General features: G+C 52.8%; 2 protein-coding genes across 2 annotated transcripts in view; both read right to left on the minus strand.

The window, feature by feature from the left end:
- The window catches only part of LOC127462881 (serine/threonine-protein kinase pim-1-like), a 194383-nt gene that overhangs the window by 132253 nt on the left and 43535 nt on the right, over positions 1-18595 (minus strand). The window lies entirely within an intron of this gene.
- On the minus strand, positions 14627-16509 carry LOC127462837 (zinc finger protein OZF-like). Its single transcript, XM_051771761.1, is given in 3 exon segments — positions 14627-15125; positions 15128-16297; positions 16486-16509. Coding segments are annotated over 3 exon segments (1266 nt in total). The 5' UTR covers positions 16508-16509; the 3' UTR covers positions 14627-15051.

Below are 18595 nucleotides of genomic sequence, written 5' to 3' on the forward strand. Positions count from 1 at the left end.
ACCCTTCTTCTCAGATGTTCCTAAAGGACAGCACACTGCAGGACAGGGGGTATTTGCAAACGGGAAGGGGACAATAATCCCAGCCCAGCAGCACTGCCAGGGAGCAGCAGTGCTTGGTCTTTGCAGAGCTGCTCTCTTGCCACTTCCACACTGTCCTCCTGAGCCCCTTTCTCGCTGTAAGGCCTGAGTGCTCTCTGAGCACAGTCCTGGGGGGTGGAAGGCCTTGGAGCACAGGCAGGGACAGGCCCTGGGAACTTGTGAAGCAGAGCTGGGCTCCCTTCCAGCATCTCCAGGATGCTCTGGGATCTTCTGAGGCCACTGCATGGACTGAGTCACTTCTGTCCCCTTGCTCCAGGGCTGCAACTCTCCTGCAGTGTCACCATGACACTCCTGCTCTCTGCTTTCCAGGTTCCATTTTCAGATCCAGTCTTCCCCTCCTGTTCCCAGGGACATCCTGGGAGTGCTTCAGAGCTGCCATCCTGGGGCAGCTCCTGCCCAGCGTGGGCAGGCACAAGGTCTCTCCAGCTGCTCCTCTCCCCTCCCCAGTGCCACTGTTTTCTGCAGCCTCCTCATCCTTGCCCAGCACAGCCCTCCTGGCACAGTTGGACACAGCCCTTGTTCTACCCCCTCCTCAGGCACCTGCCCAACCCCCTCAGCTCCAGCCTGATGGTCACAAACCTTCAGGGCAGGGAGGCACTGGGCAAAATGCTGAGGAAACCTTTCAGCTGCACTCAAATCCAATTGGAGGGGTTGGCCTCGAGGAAGAAATCCCTTCTCATTCTCCACAAACACCAGGACAACCTGAGTTGTGTCCTGGGCACTCCTCTGGCAGTGTGGGCTATGGAAAAGGTTTTGGTGTCAGGGATATTGGGAAGGCTGGGCAGTGTCACTGGGAGACCTCTCCCAAACCCTTGGAAAGGCCAGAGCCATCCCAGAGCTTCCCGGGGCCTTGGCAAAGGCAGACCTGGAACCAGTCTGCAAACAGGGCAGCAAGGAGGGTTGGCAGAGTTCCAGACTGCTCAGGCTCAGCAGGGAAGGGGATAGGGCAAGTCCTGCTGCAGCCATTCCCAGGCATTGGAAGGACAAGGCAGGGATTGCAGAACCTTTGTGGGAGGGAATAGAAGGGGATGTTGTGTGCCCAGACTTCAGCAAGACCCTGGATGTGGTGTCCTGTGGTCTCCTTATGGCAAGATTGGTGAGAGCTGGACTGAAGAAGTGGAAGATGTGGTGGGTGGGAAGTTGGCTGAATGAAGAGTGTCCAATAAAATCCATGGTACAAAGTCCTCTTGGCAGCAACTTCCTGGTGAAGTCCCTTAGTGACCAGCTCTTGACCACCAATGCAGAAGATCTCTTTATATAATGGGACAAAATGCATTTTGACGTCCTTTGTGGATGATGCCAAATTTTGGGGCCCTTGAGCAACCCATCTTGATTTCAAAATAAATATTGGGGTAGGTACTCCAATAAAATGAACTCACTCCTCTTTTATTCCCCACCAGTACAAGGAGACATAATACAAGGACAGTGTAAGTGAAAGAATAACAGTTTACTGACAATAGAGCAGCAAAACCAGCAATACCAACAGAACGGTTCAAACCAACAGCAGAGAGAGAAATCATTTCATCTCTCCCCCCGTCCTGAACGCCCTTTTCTAAACAGATAAAAACAGTGATCAACACGTTTCCCTTCCCCTTTTGCATCCAGTGAAACAAAGAACAAAAACAAACCCTCGGGAAAGAGGGGGCAAAGCAAACCCTGGGAAACTCTCTGGTCTGAGATCAGTTGTGCTGCCCAAGAACACGCTGACCCCAGAGGTGTCCAAGCGGGGCAGAGCCGGCGACTCCGGTCCGTGCGGCGGCGGGGGGGAGGCAGCGGCTCTGCTTGATTCCATGGAGTTCTGGGCAGGCACAGTGGCCCCTTGGTTCCAGGAGGGTCTGAGGTGTCTCAGGGGTCCTTCTGTTCCAAGAGACCCCCCATGTCACAGTGGTCCCTTGGTTCCATGAGATTCCACAGCGTCCCTGCATTCCTTTGGTTCCCTGAAGCCCTGCAGTGTCACAGTGGCCCCTTGAGCCCATAGAGTTCCTCAGTGTCACAATGGCCCCTTCATTCCAGAAACTTCCACAGTGTCTCTGGGTTCCTGTTTTTTCCATGAGGCTCTCCAGTGTCACAATGGCCCCTGAGATCCATGAGCTTCCATTGTGCCCCAGGGTTCCTTTGTTTCCAGAAGGGCCTGCACTTTCAAAATGGCTGCTTGGATCCATGAGGTTCCAAAATGTTTAAGGATTCCTTTCTTTCCACAAGGTCCCAGGTGTTTAATGGTCCCTTCATTCCCCAAGATGGGCAAGGACCTGGAGGGCCCAGAGCAGGCCCAGGGGGTTGGCAGAGGAATGGGAGGCGACCTGGATCTGCTCAGCTCAGCAGTGACCCCCAGGAGAAGGGCCTGGGCTCTGGCAGGGATGTCCTGTGGCACAGGAGCTCAGGATCAAAGTTAATAAGGCCAAGTGCATGTGGGGCTGCCTTGGGGGGAGTGTGGCCACTCAGATAAGGGAGGCATCACCCCCCTGGACTCATCCCTGGGGTCACCACATCTGGACTGGTCTGTCTGTCTGTGAGGTTCCCCATTCTGGAGGAATGAGGAAGAACTAGAGAGGGTCTAGAGCAGATCTGACAGGATGGAGCTTTTCTTGATGCTGGAAAGAAAAAGAAACTTGTAAAGTGCAGCTTGGAAAGTTCAGACTGAAGGTGGGGAAAAAGGAATGTTACTCAAAGGGGAATCTTATGGAGACAGAGGTCACTAAGAGGGTGATGGCCTGGCTTTGTGTTCCAGGGAACAGCCAGAGCTGGTGCAGAGCCATCAGGGAGGGTCTAGAAATGCTGCTGGGAGGGGGTGGGAAAGCAGGAGGGGTGTGTGCAGCCTGCAAGGCCAGAGCAGCAGCAGGGCCAGGGCAGGACAGCCTGCAGGAGAGATGGCCAAGGGCTCTGGCAGGGCTGCAAGGCCCAAAGGCACCCAGGCCTTTGTCCCCTTGCCTCTGCCAGCTGCCTCTGCCACTCAGGACACCAGAAGCAAGTTTCCTTTGGGTTCTGCATTTTGTTTCTCTCTTGCCCCAAATGAGGAGTCTGGGAGGGGTTGCCCAGTTTTGGGCCTTTGTTGTTCCTCCCCCTCCAATCCCAGTGCCCCCCAAACAGCCCTGAGCCAGCCGGGAGGGACAGGATCTGCTGGGCCAGGGCCTGGGGCTCAGCCCTTGGTCTTTGTGCTCCACAAAACCAAGGCAGGCTTTGCTCAGCATTGCAGGGGCCTGCCCAGAGCCTTTGTCTGCCTGCACTCCTGGCCTCCAAGGAGCTGCTCCAAGGAGTCCCTGGGGAGGCTTTGGCAGTGCCTGCCCTCAGTGGGGCCCAGCAATGCTTCAAGGCACTTGCAGTTTGGCTTCTGACTTCTTCAGCAGCTTCTTCAGTCTTCTCTCAATATGTGAGGATGATGGACTTGTCTCTAAACACACCGTGGGGCTCATTAAAACACAGAAAAACACTTTCTTTCACTTAATTTAATTGTCTTCATGTCTTCACAACATCAACAACTAATTAGAGTTGTTTTGTAGTTTAGCTAAGGAGGAAGATTTTAAAGTGAACGTCATGAAAAATATATTTTTGATGAAAGGGAATGATTTAAACAGAGTCTTGGGATGCAGGAGCGTCAGAGTGCAAAGGATTTGGACACAAAGATAAGGGGGAAAAGAGATTAGTAGCATTTAATTACTGACCATTTGAACAGTTATCAAGAGATTCAATAGCATTTGCTACAATTTTAACAGTGACTGAATTAGAGATTGACAAGAACATTCACCCCACAGTCAATTCACACCCACACCCAGACAGAGATGTGTGGACACATCAAGAGCTGGGGGTGGAAAGGTCCCTCTCCAAAATTCTCCTTGTTGTCAGGAAAACACACCGTGGGGCTCATTAAAATGCAGAAATCCCTCAGGATCTCTTTGTCTTCCTTTAATTGTCTTCAAATCGATTTCAAAACAAGTCTTCAATATTTGTACTTTGTTTTTTTTAATTCAATGATGGATATTTTTTAGTTGAGAGGAGAGGTGATAGAGGTGTTCTCCAAGTGATCTTGATGCTGAGTGTCTCCTCAGGAGATCCACACTGACCCTGGATGATCAACCTTGCTCCTCACCCCCCAACCTCACCAGTTCTGACATGGTCCATCTTGGACTGACAGCTGATGCAGCTCCAAACACACTGTGAGACCCATTAAAACACTGAAAACCAAATTATTCCCTTCCTTTAATTGTCTTCATGTCTTCAAGACTTGAACAGCTCATTGGAGTTCTTTTGTAGTTTAGCTAAGGAGGAAGATTTTAAAGTAGACATCATGAAAAATATGTATTTTTTGATGAAAGACAATGATTTACACAGAGCCTTGGGATGGAAGAGGGTCAAGGTGCAAAGGATTTGGATGCAAAGACAAGGGGACAAAAGACATTAGTAGCCCTTAATCATTGACCAATTCAACAATTATCAAGTGTTTCAATAGCATGTGCTACAATTTTAACAGGAGCTGGCTGTGGAAAGGTCCCTCTCCCAAATTCTCCTGCTGTCAGGGAAACACTCCCCCAAATCCCTTTGTGTTTGCCACCAGACAAGGGTCCCAGCTGGAGGAGTGTTTGTGGAGGGGGATCAGAATTGTCCTGGGCATCAGCGCCGCTCTTTGGAGTGTTGCAAACTGGAGGGTTCCCGAGCTGGGAGAGGCTGCCAGAGGTGTCCCACTGAGAGGGAGGGGCTGGGGAGCTGCCAGGGCCTCCCTCAGCCCTGCTGGGTGTGGGCTCCCAAGGGGACTGGCTTTAGTTATCTGCTGAATTGCCATCCTGGGGTCAGGAATGACTGGAGTTTGCAAACTATTGGGGAATTGTATCCAAACTGCTCCATTTGGGCTACAGTTCAGGCAGGGAATGTTCCAAGGCTTTCATGGGATGACTGATTATCCTGTGTTCCCCAACTGTTACACTCTGGTTGTTCCCACCTGTATCATCCAGGAGCACCTGGTCCAGTCCAGGGACACTTCCCCACAGCCCTGGTCCAGTCTGGACTATAAGACCCAGGTTTGAGCTACAAGCTCATGCAAGGGTTTTTACTTTGAAAAATATAAAAGGCACCAAAAATTTCTGCCCTCCACATATTTGAAAAAGGCCTTCAGTTCTTTTAATCCTTTGAAAGAGACCACAAGGGAGAGGACACTGCACACCTCTCAGGTGGTGAAATAACACATTTTTTCAAGTAAACTTCAGAAAATAAGGGAGCTTGGTAAAAGTTTAAAGGGCAACATTCAACCAGAATAGAGCATTCCCCAAAGCACTGACTGATCACAGGCCAACCCAACCCAGACAAATCAGCTGGATGGTTTATTGACAATGTGTCCCGAGGGGCAGCACCTCCGATGCCACAGAAACCCCTCCCCTGGATTAGGAAACCTTTGGAATTCGGGAGGTGTTCCGGTGGAGCATGAAAATGAACAGCAACTTTCCCAAAGCCCAGGGCCAAGCAGAACAAAGCCAGGCCCATGAGTGTCAGAGCAAAGGTCCCCCATGGCTGTGTCCCTGTGGCCGCTGAGGCGGCAGCGCAGGCCCGAGGCGGTGCCGGGTCCCGGTGCAGCCGGGGCAGAGCGGCGGCTGCGCGAGCGGCAACCCCGGCGGTGAGTGCGGCAGCCCCGTGGGAGCGGCGGCTCCGGGCACAGACGCCGGCGGCAGCCGCTGTGGCGGCGGAGCAGCGACTCCGAGGCGCTGCAGGAGCGCCGGCTCCGCTCGCAGGCGCCGGCAGTGTTGGGAAGCCGGTCCCGGGCGGCTGCGGGGCAGCGCAGGCCAAAAGCGGCAGCGGCGGCAGCCTCGTGGCAGCGGCGGCTCCGGGCAGACACGGCCCCGCTCCAGCGCTGCCGCCTCAGCGGCGCTCAGGGGACGGCGCGGCGGCTCCGGGGGCAGGGCCGGGGACTCCCTCTCGGGGCAGCCCCGGGCACCAAAGAGGACCAGGGCCCGCCGTGTTCTCAGCTCGCTTCTCTGCAGTTCTCACGGCAGCTGAGCACAGCAGGGGATGGGGAAATTGAGCTCAGCCACAACAGGAGCTCCTGGAACCGAGTGGCCACTGGGACACTGCAGGGCCTGCTGGAATCCAGGGGCCGGTGGGACACTGGGGAGCCTCTTGGAGCCAAGGGAACCCCGGGATAATTTGGAATATCGTGGAATCAAAGAGCCATTGTGACACTGCCGGGCCTCCTGGAACCAAAGGAATCCCGGGACACAGTGGAAACCCAGGAAATCATCAGAGCCATTGTGACACTCCAGAACTTCATGGAACCAGGAGTCCATTTCTGACACTGAGAGGCCTCATGGAACCAAAGGAACCCTGAGAGTTTTTGCAGCCTCATGGAATCAAGGGGCCGTTTCTGGCAGGATGTTCTGCTCTGAAAATATCTAAAAAATGGTCAAAGAATACAAAAAATTTAAGCTCTCTGTGGAGAGTTATTGCTGGTGTCAAGGTGCTGTTTTTAATGCTGAATTATGCTAAACCCAAAATGCTTCATGAAACTTGAAACACACATCCTGCTTTTTGAAGCAGGATTTGACAGAGAAGCTGCTCCCTGGCCTGCAAATATGTCTGGCAGTCAAACCCTTGATAACTATAAAAGCCCCATCCAACTTTCCTGTGGCAGATTCTTCCCCAGACTTCCTTGAAGTGTGTGGAGCTTCTGCCATGAAGCAGGGACAGCTCTTCATGGTCACTGCCCAGGGGTTAAGTGAAAGAGAGAGAACTACCCCCTGTCGTTGTGGGTTGAGTTACCTCAATCTCTACTTCAGGATTATTTCTTTTTGCTGGCTCTGATCCAATTGCTTTAATAGAATGACTTTGATAGACTGCACTGTCCTATCTTACACTATACTACTAGGAGGTTTTGGCTTTTATATTGCGCAGTAAATAATTCTCTTTAAGGTCTTTCATCTGTTCTCTTGTCTGATCAACTGTCTGTTCATTTGTCATAATAAATAATTCATTTTATAGAAATATTTCTGATTTGCCATCACTAAAACCTGCAGGACAAATTTAGAAAGCAAGGGGGTCCTTTCTGCCCCTCGTAGCTCAACGAGACGGCTTCTGCCATCAACTTTGTCTGAGCCTTCCACTCCCCCAGCCCCAAGCCGTGACACAGGGGCATGTCTTGTCCATCAGTGCAGACATGGACTCCTGAGCTGGTCATTTGCTGTCCCTCCTTGGAGGGAAGAACAAGCCCAATGGCCTGGGGTGAGAGGCCAGTGCTGGGAGCGGCGCTGGCTGTGCCAGGGCACTGCTGGGTGCCCCCACCCTGAGCACTCCCCCCCTTGTGCTGGTCACTGCTGTTTTCCTCTGCAGGGCGTTGTGTTGGGCACATCCTGGAGAGCAAAGTGGAAAGCAGATGGAAGCTTTGAGGCCCTGGCCTGAGGAGATGCCCCTGCAGGATGGCAGTGCTGCTGCAGAGGTCAGCTCTGTGCCAGCAGTGCCCGTGGCTGTCCCTGCCTGCAGTCCCTGGACAGTCCTGCAGCAGGACTGGCACCGACTGCCAGAGCACTGAGGCCTCCAACAACACAGGGCTCTGCAGGACAGTGTGGAAGGGAAGGGAGAGGAGGCCACGCAGGAGAAGGGCTGCTGCTCCCTGGCAGTGCTGCTCTGCTGGGACTCTTTTCTGGCCCAGCTGTGCACAGAGGCACCGACCCTGCAGCTGCAGAGAAGTCTGAGAGGAAAGATGTCAGGCAAACAAGTCAATGCAGAGTTCTTTATTTGGTATTTAAGCAGACAGTGAGTACAATTCCCAATTTGTACAGCCTGTGGGCCAGGCTAAAAAGGCAAACATTGAATTGGAAATGGTCTTAATATATGTAAAATATATTTACATTTATATATATATAGCATGGGGGATCTTTATATGATAAAGAATGATGCACGCTCTTCTCAGATGGAGAACAAAGAGGCTTTATTTGAATTCGGCGCTTCCTTATATGCCCTAAACCCATGTGACCTTCTTAACCAATAGGCTTGTCTGTCCCTGCGCATGTCCCTCGATTTCTCTGCCCCTGGGATACTCCCCCTACATTACCCCCTTCTTTACTATTTAAGAAGGTCACGAAAACATTGCAACAACAATAATGCAAACAATCAGAACAGTACATTGTAAACTACCAAAGCTTGCAATGACCCAGCACATCGCTTGCTTTGGCCTCTTATACATCTATGGTAAACTTTATAAGACTTTCTTATATTCCTAAAGCGTAGTGCAACTTGGAGAAATAACTTTATTAACTTAGGGGTCCTAGCTCAACTGTGCAAACTTATAACCTTTATTAATCTGAGGGTTTTAAATAACTGGGAAGTTCAACTTTATTTAAGAAACAGGCTAAGCTTAGCAAAACTAAATTCTCCAAAAGTGACCATGTGGCAGAGGTAGTGTTATTTTGTGAGGTGTTTTGTTTTCAATATACTTGTCCAGTCAAACAACTTTCTTATTCATTCACGCTCTCATTCACTGATGGCCGTCATCCATTCATCACACACACATTCATAGATTTTATACAGACTGCTTTTTGCCACACTGGTCGTCTCTGAATGTAAACCTGAAACATAAACATAACTCTTGTATAACTTCTGCGTTACTCTGGTTCTTGCTGCTGTGGTTGTGTACCTAGGTAGGGTCACACACCTGGAAGGAATCCATTTAAGCTCTTTTCCTGTAGCCACACAGGCGTAGCCTCGTCCCCAAGTGACGAGATCCAACAGTCCCATCCACTGCCCTGAAATCAAGTCCTTTACCATGACCAGTGGTTTGGGGGAGGCGAGATCCTGAGACTTGTGCTGCTTTTCGTACCTGCTTCTTTCAGCACTGTCACAATTTAAAAAATTGATAACATACGTGGCTTTCCACAGACGTTCTTGCGGGCTATAGACTGATTCCCCCTTTTTTTGTTTAGACAACATGTCTTTCAGTGTGCAATGTGCCCTTTCCACGACTGCCTGTCCTGTTGGTGAGTTTGGGACACCTGTGACATGTGAAATTCCCCATTCTGACAGGAAATTTCTTGCCTTTTCTGAGATGAAAGCTGGTCCATTATCAGTCTTTATCTGTTTTGGGGTACCAAGGGTAGCAAAACAACTGAGCCAGTGTCATTACATCCTTGGCTTTTTCTCCTGTGTGTGGGAGCCCAAACCCAGCTTTCAGCAAAAGAGAGCTCAGCTGACAAACATCTCGTGATTCAAGAAGTTTGGACCCTTGTCCAGAGACCTGTTGATGTGCAAACCGAAGATATAAACCTGGCTCCAAGAAGAATTAAGAAAGGACTTTTTGAGATGATTGTTAAAACCATGTCTAAACCCCTGTAATCCCTCTATCCCCCATGTAATCCTACTAGAAGAAAAATTAACTATTTGGAAATTGCAGCAAAAACTTGTGTAACTCCCCAATTAACATAGATTGTCCCCTTCATTAACATGTCCAGCCCCAGATGCCTTTAAAACAGTGTTCTCGTGTTGAATAAACTATTCCAGTTCCCCCATACTGGAATCGTGTCTAGTTTTTATTTTTCAGACTGCCACTCCTGTGTGTGCTGTGGCAGTTATGTATCGTGAATGTGTATCTATGGATACATGTACATATTTTAACGTGCCAAATTCGGAGATGTGTGTGATATCTGTTCGCCAAATCTCATTTGCCATTAACCCTCTGGGGTTAACGCTTTCCTGAGATGGCATGGGTGTGATTTTCTGACAGTCTGGGCATGACATGATTATTTCTCGAGCCTGATTGAGTGTTATCTGGAATTGTCTCTTCAGAGAACGTGCGTTCTGATGGAAAAATGAGTGAGACAATTTCGCTTGTTCTAAGACTCTGGGTATGGTGTTAAACATTGCTGCTTTGTCAGCCTCTCGGTTCCCGTCAGCTATTGGCCCTGGCATGTCAGTGTGTGACCTTGTGTGCATTATATAGAAATCAAACCTTCTATGATTCACAAGAAACCAAACAGAACGCATTTCAAACAACAGGTGAGGGTTGGAGACATCTCGAAGAAACGAACTCTTGAGATGGGACACTAACTTTGCAGTATAACAGGAATCAATTACATATTAATAGGTTGTTCAGAAAACTTCCCCAAGGCAATGGAATGGCAGCCAGTTCCAGAGCCTGCACAGAGCTTTGGTTCATGGTCTGTACCTCTCGCTCCCATTGTCCTGTGTCAGGGTTTTACCCAAGTCACTGCAGCTTTTTGTGTTCTTCCCAGATGCATCTGTGAAGGCCCTGAGGCCTTTCACTGGTTCATGTTTGCATCTGTTTGTGGCTTTTAAAGGTAAACTACCAATTTCCGCCCACAATCTGTGTTTAGGGAGATGACTGGAGATGTCACCGTCAAAGCCTGCCAAGGCAGCCTGGAATCCTGCGTCCTCAGCCAGCATCCAATCCAAGTTCTCCTTTGCAGCTGGGGTGAAGATGATGGCAGGACCTCTCCCATCCAGTTCTTGTAATTGTCCTCTGCCTTTAATGACAAGCTTGGCAAACATTTCATTAGCAGTTCACACAGCTTTAGGTGATGTGCGGGGCAGAAACAGCCACTCTAGAATTTGCAGTGGGTCTTTTTTCAGTCTGATCCCACTGAAACAAAACTGCAAATGGCTGGTACCTGCTGGGAACAAGGGCCAGGCAGATTTGCAGTTCAGGATTTCTCCTTTTGCCTTGTCTGCTCTCTGTTGCCTTGGCATGAATGTCTAACACCTGCTTGGCCTCTGCTGTCAGAGACCTGTCAGATGTTAGGCTGGAGTCCCCCCTTAGCAGCACAAACAGAGGGTGTAGCTCCTCTGTGGTTATGCCTAAAGTAGGTCTGAACCAGTTGATGGCTCCCAGGAGTTTTTGCAACTCGTGTAAAGTTAAAGTGTTTTTTACCTCGAGCTGCAGTGGCCGTGGAGAAAATTCCTGCTGTGTGATTTCCCATCCAAGGTAAGTCCAGGGTTGCGATCACTGGATTTTCTCTGGAGCAACCTGTAACCCTGCATCTTGGACAGCTTTGATTAGAGCAGTAATAACAAATGGCAATTCATTTCCTGTGGCTGTGATTATTAGTATGTCATCTACATAATGGCGTATGATGGCTGTTTGATTTCTCGTCGGGCTATTTTGCATCCTCTCAGGAAGGACAACCCAGAAATAGCTTTGTATGGGCTGTGCATTGTTCAAGGCCGGGATGGAAAAAGCAAGCCTTGGCACATCCTCAGGGTAGAGGAAGATGATAAAAAGGCAGTTTTTTAAGTCAATGATTAGTGGTGGCCACTTTGCTGGAAGCACAGCAGGTGAGGCAAGTCCAGGCTGCAGTGCTTCCGTAAGCTCTATGACTGTGTTTACTGCTTTTAAATTTTGCAGTATTCTCCCCCTCCCACCTTTCTTGGGGGTGCAGTATACAGGGGTCTTCTCGGGGCTGTTTGTTGGCACATTGGGGCTTGCCTCAAGCTGCTTCCTCTCTTGCTCGCAACAGTGGGTGGCAAAGAGGAGGATGGCGAGTAGCACGGCAGCAAGCAGTGAGATGCTTATGGCATGGCCCCTGCCCTGCCCACGGCACCCTTGGTATGACTCAGCCCATTCCCTGCTGTTTAGGTACTTGTGGGATGTTGCTGCTAAGGGTCTCCAAGGGCAATCCCTTTGAAAGTGGTCAGTGTCACCACATCTAACACAACTCGCTCTATGTCTGGCCTCTTCTTGCACTCCTACCCGGGCGCTTAGGGCTGGAGTTAAAGGGTGCTCCACAGAGCCAACTCTTTGGTAGAGTCAAACCAGTTCAGCAATGCTGCAGGTCTACGTTTCAGGAAGGGCCTGCAAAGCTCTTTCACAGCCTGTGTTTGCCTTTTCAAAAGCCAATTGCTTATACAGCATCTCTCTGGCTTTATTGTACTCAACTTGCTTGTTTAAAGCAGATTGCAGCCGATCTAAGCATCGTGAATTTGGTTCAGTACAGCCTTGTAACACTTTTGTGGAGGGCAGGTTGCTATCTTGGTCTGTAGTGCGAAGCTTTCTCATGGCTTTCAGCGCCTGTTTGGCTGTTACTTTGTACACCTCCCGGGGATAGGTTGATTGGGCATTTTTTGCGCTGTAATTCCCCTCCCCGGTTAACTGGTTTGTTGTTATGCCTGCTTGGGTGTTGGTTGCATACTTAGCACAATTCTCCCTATAGTCAGCTAACCAGACTGTATATTGGGTGTGTTGTTAAGAACTAATTTCATTAGATTCTTCCAGTCATGTGGGGTGAAAAAATAGATGGAACTCAATGTCTCCAAATACTTGAAAGTACTGGTTAAGGACATGCCAGCATCTCTTACCAGTTGCCTCAAATTCTCTGTAACCCCATATGGCAGAGGCTGGAATTGAGGGGGCTGACGTTGGCTGAAATCGATTGAACATGCCTGAATATCCTTCAAGCCTCTCACTCGACTTGCCTCATCCCGACATTGCTCCCACTTGTTAACTGACCTTCCCCTGTTTGCCTCCTCGCTTCCTCCCGCTGGAACCATCCCTGGTCCCTCCTCCTCATCCCCCTTTACCTCCCCCCCTGTGGCCCCAGCAAACCCAGGGGCCTCCCTCCCCCTCATGCCCATGGGCGGGGCGGTGTTGGGGCTGGAAGAGACGGATCGGCTTCCGGTCCGTTTGGCGGGCAAGATGGCTGTGCCCAGTCCTAGACACGTGGTCGCTGGTCATCCGCAGCGTGGGGTGGTAGATAGGCTGGGTTACCCCCCTCATCACTGCAACGGGGTCCCCTGTGCTGATCCCATGGGCGGGGATCTCGCATATAAGGGTCCGTTCCCTCCTGGTGACCTGTCTTTCCGTGGCTTTTGGCTACTGACCCGTAACTTAACTCAGGAACAGCTCCTTCCCCTCCCCACAGTACACCTCGAGCGTTTCTGTTACTAGGCCTGGGGGTTGTGCTGTGCTAGCAGTGTGGATGGGGGGTGGGGGGTGGGTATGGGATAACTGTTTCGTTTGCTTGTGTGCCTTGTGGAGAGCAGACATTATCAGTGTGTAAGCTGGAACTGTGTTATAGGCTTGGCGATCGCCTGTCTGTGTCCTTTGGTTCAGAATGTGTCCCAGTGTTTTCCATGTGTTTATATGTAACACTTCTGTTAGTGGAAGTGTGGGGTGTACAGACCTAATAAATCTTACTAATTCTGGTAACTCTGTCTTTGTAGTTTGAATGTGGTAAGATTTTAGCAGTAGAGTTAGTTTCAATGTCTTGTGAGGTTTCCATGAAGACAAAGCCTCCCATGTTTACCTTAGTATCGGTGCTGTAGATACACGTGGGCGGAGATTCTTTGTTTGGCTGCTTTTAGGTTTGGTTTCTCGGTCGACTGCTTCTCCAGTTTTTTTTTCTTTTGGTGCTCTCCAGGTCCTGGTCGCCGCTCTGGAGGCATGGGGGTGGCAGCGAGGGGTCCCTCAACGCGGCGCAGGGTCCGGGAGCGGCTCCCGCGGCGGCGGCAGGAAGCGGCGGGGAAGCAGCGACAAACAGCTCATGTTCCCCCACGGTCTGCGCTGCTCCTGGTGGGTTTCTCCTCGGCGTGGAGGCTTCACACGGTGGCTATAGGCATGTGTGGGTCGGCACGGGGTGGCTGTGGGGCTTCCCCAGTCCACTGGGCGTTGTGGGGGTTTCAGGTGCCGGCGGGGTCGCGGCGCGGCTTCAGCTACGAGGTCTCACGCGGCTTGTAAGCGTGGGTGTGGGGCTTGTAGAGGTGGTGGGCGACCTCCGGTGTGGATGTTTAGGCGGCGCTCCATTCGGCAGCAGTCCTGGCGCGTCCGGCGTGGGGTCCCTGTGGCGGCGGGGCAGGGGGGTGGCCGGTGGCACGTGCGTGGCTTGGCCAGTTCCCTGCGCTGGCAAACTGCGGCACGCATTTGGGGAGGGGCAGGGGGTTGGCACGCAGGGTCCTGGGGTCCCCAGGGCGTCTGAGGGGGCGGCACAGGGTGGCTTTAGCTGCCTCTGCACGGGGTGTCCGTCGCTTTTTAGCTGCGGAGCTCCCGGCGGCGGCTGGCAAGATAAACACAACAGCTCCGAGCTCCCTCGGGGGGGTGGGGGCTGTAGTGTTGATAACTCACTCAGCTTCGCTGTTTTGCTGCCCGCTGCTGCCTGCGTGGTCCCCTGCTGTGCTCTTCACCACCCGTCGATCCATTTCTCCTTCTTTTCTTTTTTCTTCTTCCTTCCTGTGCACTTTTCCCTAATATTTTTGAGCTCACTATATTAACTTTCGTTTCTCAGGCACTGCTGAGACAACAATTCTACAGACATCTAAGTTTTTTTTTGGTGAAAAAACCCCGTATACAGAGAATTGATACGATAAACAGGGTTTACCAATATTTTTCCTGATTCAGGGTAAGCTAAACTCACCTAATGTAGGTTCTCAGTCCAAGTTTGATGCACCACAGGTTACGCTGGCGGTCTTTATATGATAAAGAAATGCAGTCCACTCTTCAAGAGGTAGAACTCAAAGAGCTTTATTTCAAACTCGACGTTTCTTTTTATCCCTTAAACCCACGTGACCTTAGAACAGATGGGGTTGCCTATTTAGGCGCATGCTCCCTTGGGCATCCCTGCCCCGGTACGTCCCCTGTACCTTAGGACATGTCTCCTTAAACAAATGATCAGACAAAAGATCTTCATCACAATTATTTACTGCACAATGCAAACACTAAAACTACCAGGAGTACAGGATAAGATAGGACAGTGCTCTACACTAAAGCAATTGTTGAAGCAATTCTACTAAAGGTGGCACAAAAGCAAGAATTCTCAATTAGAGATGGATGGAACTCCCCCAGACCAACACTCGTGGGGAGATCTCTGCTCTCAACCTCCAGCTATGACCTTGGGGGGTCCCCAGCCAAGGCAGGAATCTCCACACACCCTCAGGAAGGGTTCTGTTGGAAGAAGCTGCCCCTGGGAAAGGGGACTGGCCCTTTCTGGTCAAAAGGGATGGACTGACAGTCACTGGACTCCAGGGGTTGCCTCCCCATCAGGGGGTACATTTGGGGTGGAAGCAGCAGCCGAAGCTCTTCCTGCAGCCGGGGCACTCGTAGGGGGCCCTTACTGGTGGGTCCGTTGGTGTGAGGTCAAGGCAGAGTTCCTGGAGAAGCTCTTCCTACATTCCCCACACTTGTAGGGTCTCTCCCCGGTGTGGATGCGCTGGTGGGTGATGAGGTTGGAGTTCTGCTTGAAGCCCTTCCCACAGTCGGTGCAGCGGAAGGGCCTCTCATCCGTGTGCGTCCGCTGGTGCAGGAGGAGACTGGAGCTGGTCTGAAACGTCTTCCCACATTCCAAGCACTTGTAGGGCCGTTTTCCACTGTGGATGCGCCGGTGGGTGCGAAGGGTGGAGCTCTGTCTGAAGCTCTTCCCACACTCCCTACACATGTAGGGCCGTTCTCCACTGTGGATGTGCCAGTGTTTGATCAGGTGGGAGCTGACCCTGAAGCTTTTCCCACATTCCCCACACTGGTAGGGCCGTTCCCCAGTGTGGATGTGCTGGTGTTGGATCAGGTTGGAGTTGTACCTGAAGCTCTTGCCACATTCCCCACACGTGTAGGGCCGTTCCCCAGTGTGGATGTGCTGGTGTCGGATCAGGTCAGAGAGTAAGATGAAGCTCTTCCCACATTTCCCACATGTGTAGGGCCGTTCCCCAGTGTGGATGTGCTGATGTTGGATCAGGTTGGAGCTGTACTTGAAGCTTTTCCCACATTCCCTACATGTGTAGGGCCGTTCCCCAGTGTGGATGTGCTGGTGTTGGATCAGGCTGGAGTTGTAACTGAAGCTCTTCCCACATTCTCCACACTTGTAGGGCCGTTTCCCAGTGTGGATGTGCTGGTGTCGGATCAGGTTGGAGTTGTACCTGAAGCTCTTCCCACATTTCCTACATGTGTAGGGACGTTCCCCAGTGTGGATGTGCTGGTGGGTGAGGAGGTGAGAGATCTTCCTGAAGCTCTTCCCACATTCCAAGCACCTGAAGGGTTTCTCCCTGCTGGAAGGCTGCTCAGGGACCACCAGCTCAGAGCTCCCCCTCAAGCTCCGGCCGCCTTCCCGGCACAGGCTGGCTCTTTCCTCCTCAGAGCACCCTGGGCTGGCTTTGGAGCCCCTCCTGCGGGGGGATCTCCGGCCCTTTTCCTCCCCGCTGCCTTCCTGCGCCGGGGAGCCCTTCAAAACGGCCTCTCCCACCAGGCTCTGCCGGGGGGATTTGTCCTCCGCGCTCTCCGTCCTCAGCTCGGGGCCTGGGGCAGGAAGCAAGAAGGACAGGCAGGGGATTTGCCTCCGGCCCACAGGGAAGGCCAAGGACATCCCCCCAACTCCGGCCCCGGCAGGACGGCGGCGGCAGCGGGGTTGTCCTGCAGCCGGGGCCATGCTGGGCTGACAGAGCCAGCACAACACCCGCCCAAAGGGCCACTGACTTCCTCCTCACCTGCCTGGGGGGCCCAAGGCATCTTCCTCTCAGTCTCCTTCATCTGGTCAAGCTTTGGGAAGGACAAATCCTGATGGGGGGAAAACAAGGGCTGAGCACGTTGGCTTGGGGGTTTCTCCTGCCCAAGTCCATCTCTAGAACTCATCGGGCATCCTGTGACCATAAAAACCTCCAAAACACCAAGATTCAGCCCAGAAAAACCCAAACCTCAGAGATTCAACCAAAAAACCCCTCAGAAACAGCGAGATGAACCCCCCCCCTCAAACTGCAAAAAGTTAAGGTTCAGCCAGAAAATACTCCAAAATATGAAGACTTGGCCCAAAACTGTCTCCTAGAAGTTCCCCCTCTCTGGTCTCTCCTCTTTGGGGCTCAAGGGGTCTCTCCTGTCTGGGATGCTGGGGGTCCAACTTAAAAATGCTGGGAGTGTTGGGGGTCCCAAGGGTCTCTTCTCCTCTGACTCTCACCTTCGGGGTGCCCCATTCCCAGACATTTCCCCTCTCCAGGTTCTCCACTTTGTTATGCCAGAGATCCCAGGGGTCCCCACTGTCAGGGCTTCCCCTTCTCCGCACTGCCTGTTTCAGGCTCCCGGGGGTCCCGGGGCTCCTCCCTCTCTCGGCAGCTCCCGGGCACTCCCAGGGGGGTCCCAAACCCGCTGTGTCCCCCCCACCAGCACCGGGCTGACAATGGAGCCGTTGGGGCCTGACCCAGCAACACCAACCCCCACCGTGGCGGGGGACCCACATCCCCCCACCCACCGCTGGGGCTCTGCCCCCAACCCAGCCCAGCCCCCCCAGAAAACACCTCCCACCCACCCCCAAGAGCCCCCAAGGGCACAGCCCTGCACAAGGGCCGGCTGTGCCCAAGGCACCCAAACAGACCCACAGGTGGGGGGACACCCCCGGCTGCCCCCGGCCCTGGGCAGCTCTGCTGCCACAGGCTGTGCCCTCACCGTGGCCCTGCAATGGCCCTGCCTGTCCCTCACCCGGGGCCCTGCCCACATCCCTGTCCCTTGGCTCTCTCTCTGCCAGCTCAGTGTGGGGCACACGGGCTGGGGGTCCCTCCCAAGCCCCCCGGGCAGCCGGCGTTGGCTGGGGGGATGTGAGGGCTGGGCCTGCTCAGCACAGCCCCGGCCTCGTGCCCAGCGCCTCTTTCCTGCCCCACACAAGAGCTTCCCGGCCCCCCAGGGCTCCCCTGCTGCTGCCTCTGCTCCTGGCCCTGCCTTTGCTGCTCCCTTGCCTGGGGCAGCGGCTGCAGGGGGGGATGGAGCAGCTTCAGCTCCACAGCACTTCCTGGGGGGAGCTCAGCCCGGGGGGGACGGGCAGGGACCTGATGGGGATGGACAGGGGCCCAGCAGGGACAGCCAGGGCCTGCAGGGGAAGGCACAGGCACAACCTGGCCCCCCACACTGCCAGGGCTGTCTCTGCTCCTCCTTGCAGGCTCCGTGGCCAGGCACAGTTGGTGTTCCTGGGTGCCCACCATCTCAGCACTTGCAGCCGCTCAAATCAGCGCCCGCAGCTCTGCAGCAAAGCCCCAGCTCACCTGGCACACAGGGGATGGACACAGCACCTGCTCGGGGATGGGCACACACAGCTTTGTGCCTTCCCCACCACGGGGCTCTCCTTCCTCAGCAGCACCTCTGCCTTGCACTTATTCTCAGCCTCACCTCAGGGACAGCTCTGGGCTCACCTCCGCGCCACTTCTCAGCCTCACCTCAGGGCCTGGGCTCAAGGACAGGAACCTGCAGGGAGGGGACATCATGGGCAAGCTGAGGGCTGCCTGCTTGCACTGGCCTCTGGGTTTCTTTCTCCTTCTACAACCAGCCCAGAACTCAGCCTGCTTTTCTAACACCACACATTTACAGACTAACCTTGCAGATAGATATGGACAGACATCTCTCTCACCCTGGGGATGGAGCCTCAAGCATGTGCTGCCACAGGAATGGCAATCAGAGAATCACAGAATCAGCTAGGCTGGAAAAGACCTCTGAGATCATCAAGTCCAACCCTGGATCCAACCCCGCTGTGCTTCCCAGACCATGGCACTGAGGCCACATCCACTCTCACCTTCAACACCTCCAGGGACGGGGACTCCACCCCCTCCCTGCCCAGCC

Source organism: Manacus candei, unplaced genomic scaffold (genome assembly GCF_025592945.1).
Source record: "Manacus candei isolate 608988 ecotype Guabito, Panama unplaced genomic scaffold, ASM2559294v1 h1tg000142l, whole genome shotgun sequence".
In the NCBI taxonomy this organism is placed as follows: Eukaryota; Metazoa; Chordata; class Aves; order Passeriformes; family Pipridae; genus Manacus; species Manacus candei.